The sequence below is a fragment of the Magallana gigas genome, chromosome 4 (genome assembly GCF_963853765.1).
Source record: "Magallana gigas chromosome 4, xbMagGiga1.1, whole genome shotgun sequence".
NCBI classification, from domain to species: domain Eukaryota; kingdom Metazoa; phylum Mollusca; class Bivalvia; order Ostreida; family Ostreidae; genus Magallana; species Magallana gigas.
In genome coordinates, this window is record NC_088856.1 from 15,138,094 (window position 1) to 15,150,529 (window position 12,436).

Consider the following 12,436-nt stretch of genomic DNA (forward strand, 5'->3'; position numbering starts at 1 on the left):
AGTTTAAACAAAAGTTCTCACAACTTTCTGGGTTCTTACCAAAATAATTTACAACTGTGTGTGTACTGATTCCAAAACTAAATTAAAGTACATAGAGAAGCATGCGATATAAGTGATGAATACTTCTGACATAATATATCCCACCTCGATTCATGGTACAGACAATATAATCGAGGAGAGTTCTCACACCCCCTTCCCCCATGCACCCATTCTTCAAAACGGATATTTACATATAAAATGTTTTAGTTTAAACTTTATTTCATTTTGAATTGTACATCAATATAAACAATAAATAATGCAAACAGGATTCGGAAACAAGTTGTTACAACTTATATTAATCCGTTTCCTTAAATTGACTTTCAACTATTAAAAACGATAGTTGCCCTTGCTGAATGGCAAGTATATTAGGAACAACAAATGAAAAAAAGATGGAATTGATGGAAAAATGTAACAAAAAAAATGAAAAGGGAAAAATATGATAGAAAATATACAGAGAGAGATATCATAACTTGAATTAACATTAAAAGTGACCGAGTAATAAACAGTCGTACGATGCAAAAATAACAAAATCGACAATACGGTAGCAAGTGGAATTAAGTTACAAATCGTTTAGTAGCAGAAATAAAATGATGTACATGTTTGAAAATGTTTGTATTATAGGAATAATTTCTATCTGGGTCTCCAAATAACAGAATGTTTAAAGTGACCGGTCTTAATGGGTCAATGAATTTTTTCCTTGCATCAGTGTATAGAGGACATTCTAATAAAAAGTGAAGTGTTGTTTCAATTTGTCCACAGGCACAATTAGGATTATCGGAAAAATGTAATCCTAAGTGTTTATGATGTGACACTTCACTTATCTTTTGTCCATTCAAGTACAAGTCTGGATGTAGAGTTCGGTTTCGTTTGGTACTAATTGTTATGCTTTCAGTTTTCTGAGGATTAAAGGTAACTAACCATTGATTAGACCATTTGTGGATTTTGTCAAGGTCGCTGTTTAATGTCTTGCTTGCGATGACCGGGTTATCGACAATAATGTATAAGGTGGTGTCATCCGCAAATAATTTGATAGTGGATCTTATGTCAAACACTATATCGTTTATATATACAAGAAATAACAATGGACCCAATATTGAGCCCTGGGGTACACCAGCCTTTACGTCGCGCCAACCCGAAGCTGATGAGTTTATTACAACTCTTTGTTTACGACTCTGGAGATAATTTTCGAACCACAGATAAAGTTTACCTTCTATCCCGGCTTGTTGAAGTTTATAAAGCAAACAAGTTTCTTCAGTAAAATGGGTTGGTTCTTCAATTAGTTGGAAAATGTTTTGAACGAATGTCCCCCTTAATTAACACACTTACACACTTTTTTGGAACTGTTTAAGAATTTATGATACTACCCCCCCCCCCCCCCCCCCCCAAAAAAAAAAAAAAACAACACACATTTTCTCAATCATATAGCTACGTGCCTGCATTGTCTGCACAAGTATAATTTTTACTAAAGGGAGTTGGGCCATGGATGCTTAGAACTATTCACTTTAGAAAATTTTACATCCATGAAGGCAATGATAAAAGTCCACCTAAATACTATATTCCGGAAAGGACACCGTGTTGTTTTACATTTTAGAAATCGGAAAGGAGGAAAATATCGTGGCGCTTTTCTATTGGCTGAAAATGATGATTTGGCAAGTAAACACGAACTCGCACATGGAGTAAAACGGAAAAGAAGCGATTAACCGGTATATGACAATTTTAACTCAATGCCGATGAAAATGAATTCATGACGAAAGAGAAATTAGAGGAACAAGCTTTGTATGGAAGGTTTGATGTATGGTGGAGGCACTGATCAAGTTTGTGAATCAGCTGGGACACATCTGAACTTGATGAAGACATGGAGTATCTGAAATGTGTGCAAAGTATACTGTTGTGTTGCCTTCTGTTTATCTCAGGAATTCATGCGAAAACAAAATGTGAAATTTGTAAAGACGTTGAAAAGAATTTTGAAGAGGTAATCTCTTACAAATGTGTTTAAAATTAGATTGAGAACATACAGATGAGTGCAGGATGCACTAATCATGGACTTCTTCCCATAGACCATGTAGACTGCACGGCCTCCTCTATAGTATTGTGGCAGTCTGCTTATAAAAAGATCCTCCATGTACCGGTCGTTAGTCATCTACTATTCCCTTTAGAGAAGTAGATAAACATAGCATTCACCTACAGTGGCTGAAGGCTATGACTGCCCACTTCTCTAAAGAGAAGAAGTCTTTTATATACTTATTCAATATTCATTCCTCTAAATCTCAACTTTGTTAGGAAAGAGATATCATATTAAGAGTTGATCGATATGTTAATTAAGTTTCTGATGAATTGATGTTCCTAAAATGCTGATACGATATTGTACCATATTCGTTTGACACAATCGGTATTTTACCATACCAAACAATTTTGAAATTGTATGTATATATATACATGTATGACATGATATAATATTGTGTCATATATCATGATACAATATTGTACCAAACTAGACAATATGATACTGTTGATACTGTTATGTAGATCATGTGATAGACTTATTCTAATCTTAATATAGATACAAGTGATAAAAAATGAACATTGTCAATAATTTGTGATAATTATTTCTTTTCAGGGATTGAAGAAAACTGCAAAGTCAAATTTTGGGGGAGGCAATACAAAATGGGAGGAAAAAAGTTTAGGAAAATACAGATACAGGTAAGCTTGGTTCCTTTTTTGTGTGAAAGATATGGTATTGGTTCATGTATATATAGAACTCTACCTTGACTTTAATAATTCCCAATGACAAAAATAAGATAAGTGTATTAAAAAACTTGGCTACCATACACCTAGCACAATTGATTTTATTTAAGTAGTTTGTTCACTGTTCAATGATGCATGTTAATAGATAGTACATGTATGTGACAGCTACAGTTACTGTAATTATAAATGATCTGGATTCATCATTTCTTGCAGTGAAACAAGATTAGTGGAAGTGATAGAAAATTTATGTGAAAACAGTGAAAAAGAAGTGAGTACTGAGAGTAAATGATCTGTAACAGTTGATTTTGCATTTTATTTGAAATATTTCAAATGGGATCAACTTCACAATAATATTGATACATTTAACTGTTAAGAATTCTGTACAAAGTAATCTGATTTAGATCAATACATCGCTCTTTAGAAATCATTTGACAACGTCGTAGTATGCAATATGAATATTTTTGGAGCTATACAATAAACACAACTTATAGTTTAAAAAATTATGCAGAAATGAATGTTTTTAACCAATACAAAATGCTTAGAAGTATTAACTAGGAAACAGTGAAAAGCTATGGATTAATATGACAATGTATATACATGTTTATGTTATTGTACTTAATAGAATTGTCAAGAATTTTTTGTTTGCCAGGAATTTGTAGAAAAAAAATTTAATTCCTGACTTTTATTTCCTTATAGTGTCATACATTTGTGGAAGAACATGAAGAATTGGTGGAAAAATACTGGCATTCTGACTTTGCTAAAAACAAGGGAACAGATTTCTTTATGTGGCTATGCATTGACAATGTGAAAGGTTTATGAATATGATTATTGTTCTTGAGAAATGTGACATGCCAATTTGATAAATAAAAAAAAACCCAATAATTATGTGTAGCCCTGCATTATTACATATATATTATGAATCAAATTAGATGCAAATCCTTTGTATAAGTGCATGTAGATACATCCACTGCTTTTTAAATTTTTTTTTTTATTTACATTAATTACAATCACTGTGTTAGGTAGAGCACTGAACTCATTGTAGTATCATATTTCTAATGTACTGGTCTCTGTTACAGTATGCTGTCCAGAGAACACATACGGTCCTAACTGCAAGTCTTGCCCTGGAGGAACGAAGTCACCATGCAATGGGAATGGGAAGTGTGATGTAAGGGCTGTAGTCTACGTATTTATGAATTTAAATCAAATGTATTCCAGTTTGTTTGAAATTATATAGCTCTTCAATGAGGTAATCTAAAAACAGTATGCAATGTAAAGCATGTGCAGTAGAGCCTTGATTTTTCAGCCATCTTTTTTTTTAAACCATACTTTTTCTGATTAAATAAGTGTCCCAATCAATGAATCTCAAGTGTTAGCAAGTGATATATATATATTATTATAACAGTAACTTGATCCAAAGGGTCAGATCACGTCAAGTTGCCAGACGCAGATCATAAGATCAACTGAGATGTGAAGCGTCGAGTTTGATCTGATGATCCGCATCTGGCAACGAGACGTGATCCGGCTCTTTGGATCAAGTTACTGTTATAATGATAAATTCATTATATACCCTTGTTCATTTAAAAGTTTTAATTAAAGAACTGTCTTTTTAATATCAACTGTGTGACATTTACTTATATATTAACAAAGCTATTTTGAAACGAACTCTTTTAAAACGTGTTAAAATACAGACGTTATTTTAATGCGTACTACGTCATCAGTTTAAAGAGTGGTGATATGGAATCAGAAAACCACAGCGTGGTGATCCGGAAAATCAGATAACACTTTGTAAAATTGACAGTAATAAGAAGGGAAAATTGATGGGTATATAATAAAATAAAATAAAAGTGATATAATATAATAAAGATTTGTGAAGAAGTTGAAGTGTTGTGATAATTGGTCCTCTGAAACTCTGTTGTACTGATTTTATTCCGTTGCTTTATTTTCAGGGGGCGGGTACCAGAAGTGGCAAGGGCACCTGTTCCTGTGATCATGGGTATAGTGGTGAAATGTGTGACAGCTGTATGGATGGTCATTACGAGGAAGTCAAGAACGATACTCACACAATCTGCAATAGTACGCTCACAAATTCACTTTATTGACTATCAAAATGAAATTTTTCAATACCGAATAATTTAATATAATATTTATTTTATAGTTTTGCTTTTTAAGGATATGTTTAAAAGCAATGATTGTGAAGACATTGCATTATTGTTTGTTTGAGAAATTTTCAGTATGATTTAATTTTTTTTTTTTGTTTGATAGAATGTGATGATTCCTGTAAATCAACATGCTGGGAGGCAGGCCCTAAAGGCTGTGACGAGTGTAACACAGGTTGGACACACTCAGAAGAGGAAGGCTGTGTGGGTAAGAGTAAATAATAACAATGGGCTGAGTGTCCATTCTACTTTTAGAAGAGATTTTAAATGGCTTTCAAGTATGACATGCCAATACACCAGACATGTGCGGTTCATTAGAATCTTTTAAGAAATGAATTCTTGAAAAAACAGAAATGTAAAACTAATCTTTGATCAGTTTTCTGATGTTTAAAACTTTTTGTACAGTAATGTGGACTTTTTGATTTTAGATGTAGATGAATGTAGCAGTGATTCATCCCAATGCACTGATGATGAATACTGTTCTAATACTGTGGGATCATTTTACTGTGGAAGTAAGTAAAACCATCTTCACCAGCCAAGGGTTTATGATCTGCTTATCTTCTCTTTAACCAAATCTGCCAAGAGTTGAAGAAGAGAAGAGAAGCAGATCATAAGCCGTTGGCAAGCAAAGATGGAGTAAAACGTGTAATATGGAAGAGAGATTTATTAATGATATACAGTAAAACATGGTAAACTTTTAATGATGAGTTTACAGGGACAAGGTGATTTGAATTGCAATAAAAATTAATTTTTATACCTGATAAGTTTATAATGTAGTTTTGAGATTGGGGAAATGAAACTGACTTTTATAAAAGGGTGAATTTAGTATACTCATGGTTTTACGGTAGAGATGAGCATTTTTGTAAAAGCGAAATGTTTTAAGGAATAAGGAATCATTCTTTGAGAATTATGAGGTGATAATTTTGGTCGGGGCGTGATCAAATCCAATATAGCCCAAAAGGGCTTAATGATAGATTTGATCACACCCGACCGAAATTATTTCCTCATAATATTCAAAGAATGATTCCTTATTACTTATAATCGATGCATAGTGTTATCACAGGCAAAGACACTGAAAAATGTAAATATTTGCGAGTAAAGATTTTTGAATGTGCAATTCTTATTACAATTTATAGGTAATTATAATAACGAAAACTTTAGATTATATTTTTTCCTTCTCAAATTATCCATCATAAGGTAGTTCATTATCATCTGTGGTTGTAGAATGTCACTCAGCCTGTAAAGGCTGCACACAGTATGGAGCTGATAAGTGCACAGAATGCTCGGAGGGCTACAGGCTGACTGACAACACCTGTACAGGTGAGAACTCTAACAGAACATTTAGTGAAACCATAATTGAACTTGTGGAGCCAAAAATATTTATCCATATATAGTTTCTCAAGTCAAAATTTTACATACATTGCAACAGTTTGTTATCTTCTTCAATTTAAAAAGGGAATAATGAATTTGGTTCATATTTTTCTCCTCAAAATTAAAGCAATATGAGCTGTAGAATTTTATTTTGCTGGAAAAACCTGCTAGTATGCTAAGTCTGCATGTAACTTAACTTTTATGATAAATAAGATTGATATGTATTTTTATAAAAATCATTAATTTTTGTCAGGAGAAAGATTTCTCTTCTGAGGAATATATAGCAATGCAATTTTTGTACAGGATGACAATAATTCAATTTTGCTTCAATTAAGGTTTCTTATAATGGCTTTTCCAACAAAACTAAGGCTAACAGAGATTAAAAAACCATGATTTTTTTGGTCATTTTAGTAGAAAATAACATTTCCGAAAAAAAATTTCGGGATGAAATTGCAGCTCATATTGCTTAAAAAAAAAAATAATTTTTTCCCTTATCATAATAAAACTAAAATTGATCAGTGTGGCAGCCTGCATTTGACACACTGCAAAGGTGCCTGAGAAACTTATTATGGATTCATTTTGTCTTGTGTACAAATATTAAGTTCAAAACATGCAGCAAAACCTTAATCTTACGAGGGATATCTTATTCTCTCTTAAGAAAATTCTAATATTGATATTCTCAGATATTAAATGATTGATAAATATTGACAGATATCGACGAGTGTACAGAGGACACCACTCTGTGTGGAGGGGAGAACAGGCAGTGTGTCAATAACCCAGGGAGTTACACCTGTACGTGTAACGACGAGTTTATAGAGCAGGACGACAAGTGTGTCCCTAAACCTAAAGGTAACTACAAACTGTAATATCCTTAAGTTTGTAATGAGCAGAAATAGTACAAAGAATCTAGTGTATTATTTAATTAGTGTACCCTTTTTGTTTATGTGCCTTTTGTTTGAATGTTTTCACTGCAAAGAATAATTTCAAACTTTTTTTCCCAACTAAATCAAGTTGAACTAGAACAGAAACAAGAAAAAGATATTTTTTAACAAAATTTTCATCTCAAATTCAATTAATGAAAACTTGGTCAATGGTATCTGTGCTGTATTTATAATTTTACAGCATAATTAAGCAAGGGTTAATTAAATTTGACAGTCTTACCAAGACTTGAAGTAGATGGGAAAGTCAATTAACTGCACAAAGTGCACAAAGCCAGAAATTAAAACAATCTGACATTTTAATCACAAATAAGTGTTGTAATACCTGTACTTTTCTTTAAAAATTATTTCATACATGTACTTATAAAACAGAGATTGAAACAAACTTACATTATCTTTACCTATAATTCCTCAGATACATGTAGTGTGTTTGATTTGAATTTATGCTTGATTTTACCATCAAATGAATTGAAGGGTTTCAAAATTCAAGTTTTGCATAGTCATTTCCTGCATAAGTTTTTTTTTTTCATTACAGACAGTTCAAAGTTTGCACAAGAAATAACATTGTTCTTTTATTTTGGATATTTTTGTTTGTTTGAGCCATTCTTTAGATTGAGGGGTTTCTGCATGTATTTGTTTCAAGCTATAGTTGTTCAGTTTAAAAATCTTACATTGGAGCTCAAAACAAAGTTTTTGGTGTCTTTGCAGATGTTCCAAAGCCATCAAAAAAGAAGAAAACTAAATCTAAAAGCATTTGGTCAAAGATCTATTCTTTTGCTACACAGGCCTCTATGTTGAACTTTCTATTGGTGTTGTGTCTCTTTGTTTTGTTTGGTCGCCTATTCAAAGGGGAGGTGCTTGTTATTCTGATTATGTCTGTACTGTATCTTCAGTATTTGTTATGGTTTTCGTCAAAAACTGAGAAATCCAAATGATTTTGTTCATCTTTCTAATTGTCCTTTAATGTTAACTTTACTCATTTATCATAATTGTGCAATACAGTATGTTGAATTTTGTAATTCATGTTTGATTTATTGGGAATTTTTGAAATGCAAAAAATGAGTACAAGTCAAGGTTTAGTGTTCACATTGTTGTAAATGGGTTTTTAAGTGTTGTCTACATGTGATTGTGAGCAAAAACGTGGATTTAAGACGGTCACCCTCTTTACTAATGTTAATGCTTCTTATAAGAATTACTATTAATAGCAAATAAATCGTTATTTCTAAGGCAAACTTTGAACTGATGAATTTGATATATTCCTTGTAACACGAATGAATGAAATCAATTCCGGTACCGGTTGTAAGACACTATTTAATTGGCTAAAATAATGTGTTTATATTATTTATAACATTTTTTGTCATGGTTTAGACATATGTCTCGTATTTTCTGAACTTATAAATGGTAGAAAAATTATCATTGATAGTTATGCATCTACTGCATTAAAAATATGTTTAGTTATTATCATTATTGGAAAATCACAGAACTATTATATTAGCATTATGTTGATATTAATGTACAAGTAGCAGAGCAATATGTATTTTTTTTTTGGTTTTTTAGAAGGTTTGATCCTAAATTATTATATGCTTCAGAACATTGTACCAGGTCTTGTACATGTATTATACTATATTTACATTCTACTGTGTTTTTCCATTAAATTCCGTGATGTTTAAATGCCTCTAAATGCAACAAGTAGTCAAAGGTCAAATTGACGAGTTTTAATATGACGTCACAAACGTTGAACGCTGTAAACTGCAACGTCACAAGCGAAAATCAAAGTTCACGTTTATGGCTGTTACTGTGGCTCTTCCATTTCTATTAACTTACCCTTAGGATAAGATAGGAATTTTAAGGTATGAATCACATTTGCAGACAAGGCAAGAAGTTAAAAAAAATGTAAATATAAGCATTAAATCATGATTTTTTGAAGTATACACTCTCATAACTGCAGCGGTGTGTGCATACAAATTTTCATAACGCGCGTTACTCAATTTGTCTGCACACACCGCTGCAGTTATGAGAGTGTAAACTTCAAAAAATCATGATTCAATGCTATAATATGCATGTACTGTTCACACAGTTTTTACAAGTGAATTAATTATATCACCAAGCTATCTCATTTAAACAAAAGCTTCTACTTTTTTCAGAATATACTATAGATTTAAAACTTCTTGTTCTTGATCAATTTATTAAAATCTGGAAAAAAATTTAGACTTAAATTCGTCTGCATGAAAACTTTTTATTCATGAAAAAGGGAGAAAACATTGTAGAGATTCTGGTACTGGTTAGAAAATTAACCAGTTCTGTCATGATTTTGGGGGGCTTTTTTCATTTACACAAGATTCCATAATAATAATAATAATTTTAAGAGAACATTAGTTTAAAATGATTAGTAGGGACTTTTCTTAATTTTATAGAGTATACATGTGACTTTTAAGAATTTTTTTTTCAACCTTTGTCATAGAAATATAAAATAGTGGGAGACAATTTACACAATTTAAATTGACTCATATTTCCTGAATATTTTCAAATTGGTAGAAAATAAATGTATTATATGTAAATTATAAGCAATGATTTTCTTACTTTTGTCACACCAATATACCATCACATTTTGTTTAACCCCTTATGGTCTATAAAATGTTGAATCCGTCAAGTTGAGTTTATTTGTCTTTGTTAGGGTAAACTTATTTAAAGTTAGATAGAAAAACAAAAAATTATTAATGTTTAAATGATGTACTAATAATCTACATTTGAATTAATACATTCTTTTGTTCAAAGAACAATTTTGTTCTCTGCTTAGTTATTAATCGGTAATTTTTAAATGTAACATAAATAGAATAAATATTATACACATGTATATTGATAGTGGATTTAACAATTGAGAATTTAAGAATTGTTAAATTCCAGATTCCAGTAAACATAATGTAAAAAAAAACATATTAACTTGATTGTTATGTTAATGATGTGATTCATTTATTGACTCCAAGACTTTTATAAAACACTCACTCATACTAAATGGGTCAAATGAGGTAATGCTATCACATTGATAGCATTCATTGTTAGTGATCTTTCAGTTGTTAATTTTAAGCAGATGTAAACTAGATAGATACAACATGTTCAATATTCTTACACACAATTTATTTTGAATTTTATGAAAATAAGGCTGCTATACCTATAGATAGAACAATGGGCTGCATGACTAGGAACGATGTTTTTTTTTACTGGGAGCAGAAAAAACAACATTTTTCAGGCATCTGTTCATCTGATCAAAAATGCATGGTGGATATGCATAACAAATTTCAGGAAAACTTGTTTATCCATGTTGGAGATAATCATTCTTTAATAATTTTTTTTCGTTCATTTTTTTTTTTGCATACAAATTTTTTAATGTCTAAACACTATAATTGAAAGTTGATAATAACTAAATACATATTCTACATAAATTATTTTAATTATAAAATGTATTCATTAAAATGTCAAAAAGATATTTGAAGCTTTGTCTTAACTTACTTAAAACTACAATTTAGCTCAGTCAGGATCAATGAGAACGGACCCCTAGGTTAGCCGCTAGGTTTCAGATTTGATGAAAATATTCGACTAGAGACTCATTACATCGACATAATTTGTTTATTTCAAGCGGAAACATATTTGTGAAACTCATTATAACTTGAGGGTGAACAAAATATCCCTAAATAAATAGAATTCATATTTGTTGCATAGTGGTAACTTGGGTGGCCATCTTGAATTTGATGCCTAGCATAAAATATTGAGGCTACGAATATGTACGTAGCGGCTAGGCTAGCTTACCGTTCAACTACGAATCGCGACATAGCAGCTACGATCTTGAACGCAGCCCTGGTCTTACAGCAATTTTTATTTGTGAATTACACGCGAGCAACCTAGACACCAGAGGGCGTCCTGTTTGTTTTTTCTGTCATTTCTCGGTAAAGTTATTTTTCAGGTCACTTTAATGACGTCTTCACTTTAATAGGCATATAGCAAACTTAATAAGTAAATATAATTATTGATGTAGTATTGATTGACAGGTGATCTATACTGGAATCAGAATTTCAGGACCCTTAGTTTATGGGCTCTTGTGCACGTATGGGGCATTAAGCTTTCTAAAAGCTTCTCAACTCATAGACATCAATTAGTTAAGCTATGTATGTAATGATTCTTACATCTGTAAAAATATAAATTTGATGAAATCGGTCAGTGAATGTAGTATGTGCTGAAGGGGGGGGGGGGGGGGGGGGTCACTGTGTGTTTTGGCCGTAGAGCGAAACTGTTTTTATTCTGTAAACTATTTTTGCTCTTCTCCTAGGCATAGCGATCAAGTTTAGATAATGCCGGTAACAAATAACTTGAATTAAAAATAACTTTCGCATCGTGGAATATGACGTTATTGCTTGGGGTAGAGAAATGTCCTGAAATGAATTAAATTATACTTAGGAAAATGGCTGTTATACTCTTTACGAATCTTTGTTCCTGCTCCGTTCAAAATGCAGTGGATGAGTATTTCTGGGTTTATTTCTACCCATTTCATTTATTATTAATCGATTATCATGAAAAGTTGAGAACTATCGTGATAATTTAAGTTTCCATACGAACACCTTTTTAAAAATACTTATTCCGTTTCTCAAGATGAATTAAGTAGTTGGTTCAAAAAAGCACTTTGGATCATCCAACACCTTTATCTTTTATGTTTTTGATCTTCGTCTTACATTAATTAAACGTCTTGTGTATTTCATGCGAAAAAAAAACTAACATTGAATCATAACGCCTCATGTTTGAAAGATAACATTTTTTGTTTTAGACGAATCATCAAAGGATCAGGGAGAGGAAAATACAGAAGACTCTCAAGAACCAAAGGAAGAGTTATGACAACAGATTAATTTAATTGCTATATTTTAATATATTTTGTAGGCTCATATTTTCATGAATAAAACCATTGTTTTGACCTGATATGTTTGGATTAATTTTTAACTAAAAGAAAGGCTCAATACATTAAATTAATTGTTTAAATTTTTTAGAAATTTTCTATTGTATTACAGTATGCTTGGATGGTAGGTTACGTGAGATATCTATGACTGGATGGCTTTCCAAGAAATAAATTCCAAAAAGAAATATTTAAAAAAAATCACTTTACTATTGTTGCGGGCTGACCGACAGGCTTCACAACACTTCCAG

At 31.6% G+C, this 12,436-nt stretch overlaps 1 protein-coding gene across 2 annotated transcripts; it reads left to right on the plus strand.

Annotated features, from left to right (window-relative positions):
• Positions 1 to 1,682: 1,682 nt before the first annotated feature.
• LOC105326121 (cysteine-rich with EGF-like domain protein 2) lies at positions 1,683 to 12,211 on the plus strand. Of its 2 annotated transcripts, none has more exons than XM_011425989.4 (11): positions 1,683 to 2,011; positions 2,657 to 2,739; positions 2,998 to 3,052; positions 3,481 to 3,595; positions 3,861 to 3,949; positions 4,731 to 4,857; positions 5,047 to 5,148; positions 5,369 to 5,452; positions 6,165 to 6,260; positions 7,023 to 7,160; positions 12,063 to 12,211. In XM_011425989.4, the coding sequence occupies exons 1-11, from the start codon at positions 1,895 to 1,897 to the stop codon at positions 12,128 to 12,130; spliced, it is 1,074 nt and encodes a 357-aa protein (XP_011424291.3). In that variant the 5' UTR covers positions 1,683 to 1,894; the 3' UTR covers positions 12,131 to 12,211. The 2 variants fall into 2 exon arrangements, with proteins under 2 accessions (XP_011424291.3, XP_011424290.3); XM_011425988.4 differs by lacking the exon at positions 12,063 to 12,211 and adding an exon at positions 7,958 to 8,308.
• The last annotated feature ends 225 nt before the right edge of the window (positions 12,212 to 12,436 follow it).

Bases quoted from the DNA above. Each gene is read 5' to 3' on its own strand.
- LOC105326121 (XM_011425988.4), top strand. From the start codon at position 1,895: ATGGAGTATCTGAAATGTGTGCAAAGTATACTGTTGTGTTGCCTTCTG. The intron at 4,858-5,046 runs GTACGCTCACAA...TTTGTTTGATAG, and splicing joins TACTCACACAATCTGCAATA to AATGTGATGATTCCTGTAAA. The intron at 6,261-7,022 runs GTGAGAACTCTA...AAATATTGACAG, and splicing joins GACTGACAACACCTGTACAG to ATATCGACGAGTGTACAGAG.